Source organism: Gavia stellata, unplaced genomic scaffold (assembly GCF_030936135.1).
Source record: "Gavia stellata isolate bGavSte3 unplaced genomic scaffold, bGavSte3.hap2 HAP2_SCAFFOLD_42, whole genome shotgun sequence".
Classification (NCBI taxonomy): Eukaryota; Metazoa; Chordata; class Aves; order Gaviiformes; family Gaviidae; genus Gavia; species Gavia stellata.
Genome location: NW_026776913.1, coordinates 356,915 through 358,479, shown reverse-complemented (window position 1 = coordinate 358,479; position 1,565 = coordinate 356,915). Strand labels below are relative to the sequence as shown.

The window sequence follows — 1,565 nt, the reverse complement described above, 5'->3', positions numbered from 1 at the left end:
ATCTGCACCACCACTGGCCATCAAGAAGAGAGCTTTTAAAACCAGAACTTTTTTTTTTTTTCCAATGGAACCCAACCTTATCATGAGCTTAACACCAAAAACACTGAGAACAAAAGGAGAACAGAAACTTTTAAAGAGAAACTCTATGGATATTCTCTTGGAAGCAACTCCACCAGCCTTCAGGCACTGCACCTGGGAGATCCCCTTTTACCGAAAAGCTGCCATTGGACAGGCCACAGCTGATACAGTGTTGTGCAAGGGTGACCCATGACACCACCAACACTCAACAGAAGGAGTATAAACCAAGAAAATTTTTCATGAGTAGAATTATCACAAGAGGAAAAAGCCGACTTGTGGCCTAAGAGAATCTCTGGGAAATGTGGAGAGGAGGGGAGGCAGGTTATTTTCTGTGAAAAGGCATCCATGGGGTCAGGTTCCAAAAGGCATCCTTGAGCTCCTGGTTCCTTATGCTGTAGATGAGGGGGTTCACTGCTGGAGGCACCACCGAGTACAGAACTGCCACCACCAGGTCCAGGGATGGGGAGGAGATGGAGGGGGGCTTCAGGTGGGCAAACACTGCAGTGATGAGAAACAGGGAGACCACGGCCATATGAGGGAGGCATGTGGAAAAGGCTTTATGCCGTCCCTGCTCAGAGGGGATCCTCAGAACGGCCCTCAAGATCTGCACATAGGACAGCAAGATGAAAACAAAAACCCCAAGGTCTAAACAGGCAGTAACCACAAGAAGCCAATTTTCTGTGAGGTAGGCTTCTGAGCAGGAGAGCTTGAGGATCTGTGGAATTTCACAGAAGAACTGGTCCACGGCATTGCCTTTGCAGAGAGGTAGTGAAAATGTATTGGCTGTGTGAAGAAGGGAATTGAGCAACCCACTGCCCCAGGCAGCTGCTGCCATGTGGACACAAGCTCTGCTGCCCAGGAGGGTCCCGTAGTGCAGGGGTTTGCAGATGGCAATGTAGCGGTCATAGGACATGACAGTGAGAAGATACAGTTCTGCTGACATGAAAAAGACAAACAGAAAGACTTGGGCAGCACATCCTGAGTAGGAGATGGCCCTGGTGTCCCAGAGGGAACTGGCCATGGCTTTGGGGACAGTGGTGGAGAGGGAGCCCAGGTCGATGAGAGAAAGGTTGAGTAGGAAGAAGTACATGGGGCTGTGGAGGTGGTGGTCGCAGGCTATGGCGGTGATGATGAGGCCATTGCCCAGGAGGGCAGCCAGGTAGATGCCCAGGAAGAGGCAGAAGTGCAAGAGCTGCAGCTCCCGCGTGTCTGTGAAGGCCAGGAGGAGGAACTGGGTGATGGAGCTGCTGTTGGACATTTGCTGTTTCCTGGTCTTAAGTTCTGTCCAAAGAAGGAAAAGACAGGAAAAAAGTTAGGACAGATTTCTCGAAGAAAATCCACTCAATTTTTCATAGAAATCCCCCCGCAGTTGGAATGCATTTCCTTTCTCTAGTTTGTGCTGGCTGAGTGTGCTGTGAGGAGCAGGAGCTCTGCCCTTCTGCTGCTGAGGAGTCAGCTTTGCTCTGCTGCAGTGGGTACATGGGAAC

The 1,565-nt window shown here is 50.5% G+C and overlaps 1 protein-coding gene across 1 annotated transcript; it reads right to left on the bottom strand.

The window, feature by feature from the left end:
* Window positions 1-400: 400 nt before the first annotated feature.
* On the bottom strand, window positions 401-1,336 carry LOC132321406 (olfactory receptor 14A16-like). The gene has a single exon (XM_059834904.1). The coding sequence runs from the start codon at window positions 1,334-1,336 to the stop codon at window positions 401-403; it is 936 nt and encodes a 311-aa protein (XP_059690887.1).
* Between the last annotated feature and the right edge of the window lie 229 nt (window positions 1,337-1,565).

What these genes read in the sequence shown, in the direction of transcription:
- LOC132321406 (XM_059834904.1), bottom strand. Translation starts at nt 1,336, where the DNA reads ATGTCCAACAGCAGCTCCATCACCCAGTTCCTCCTCCTGGCCTTCACA.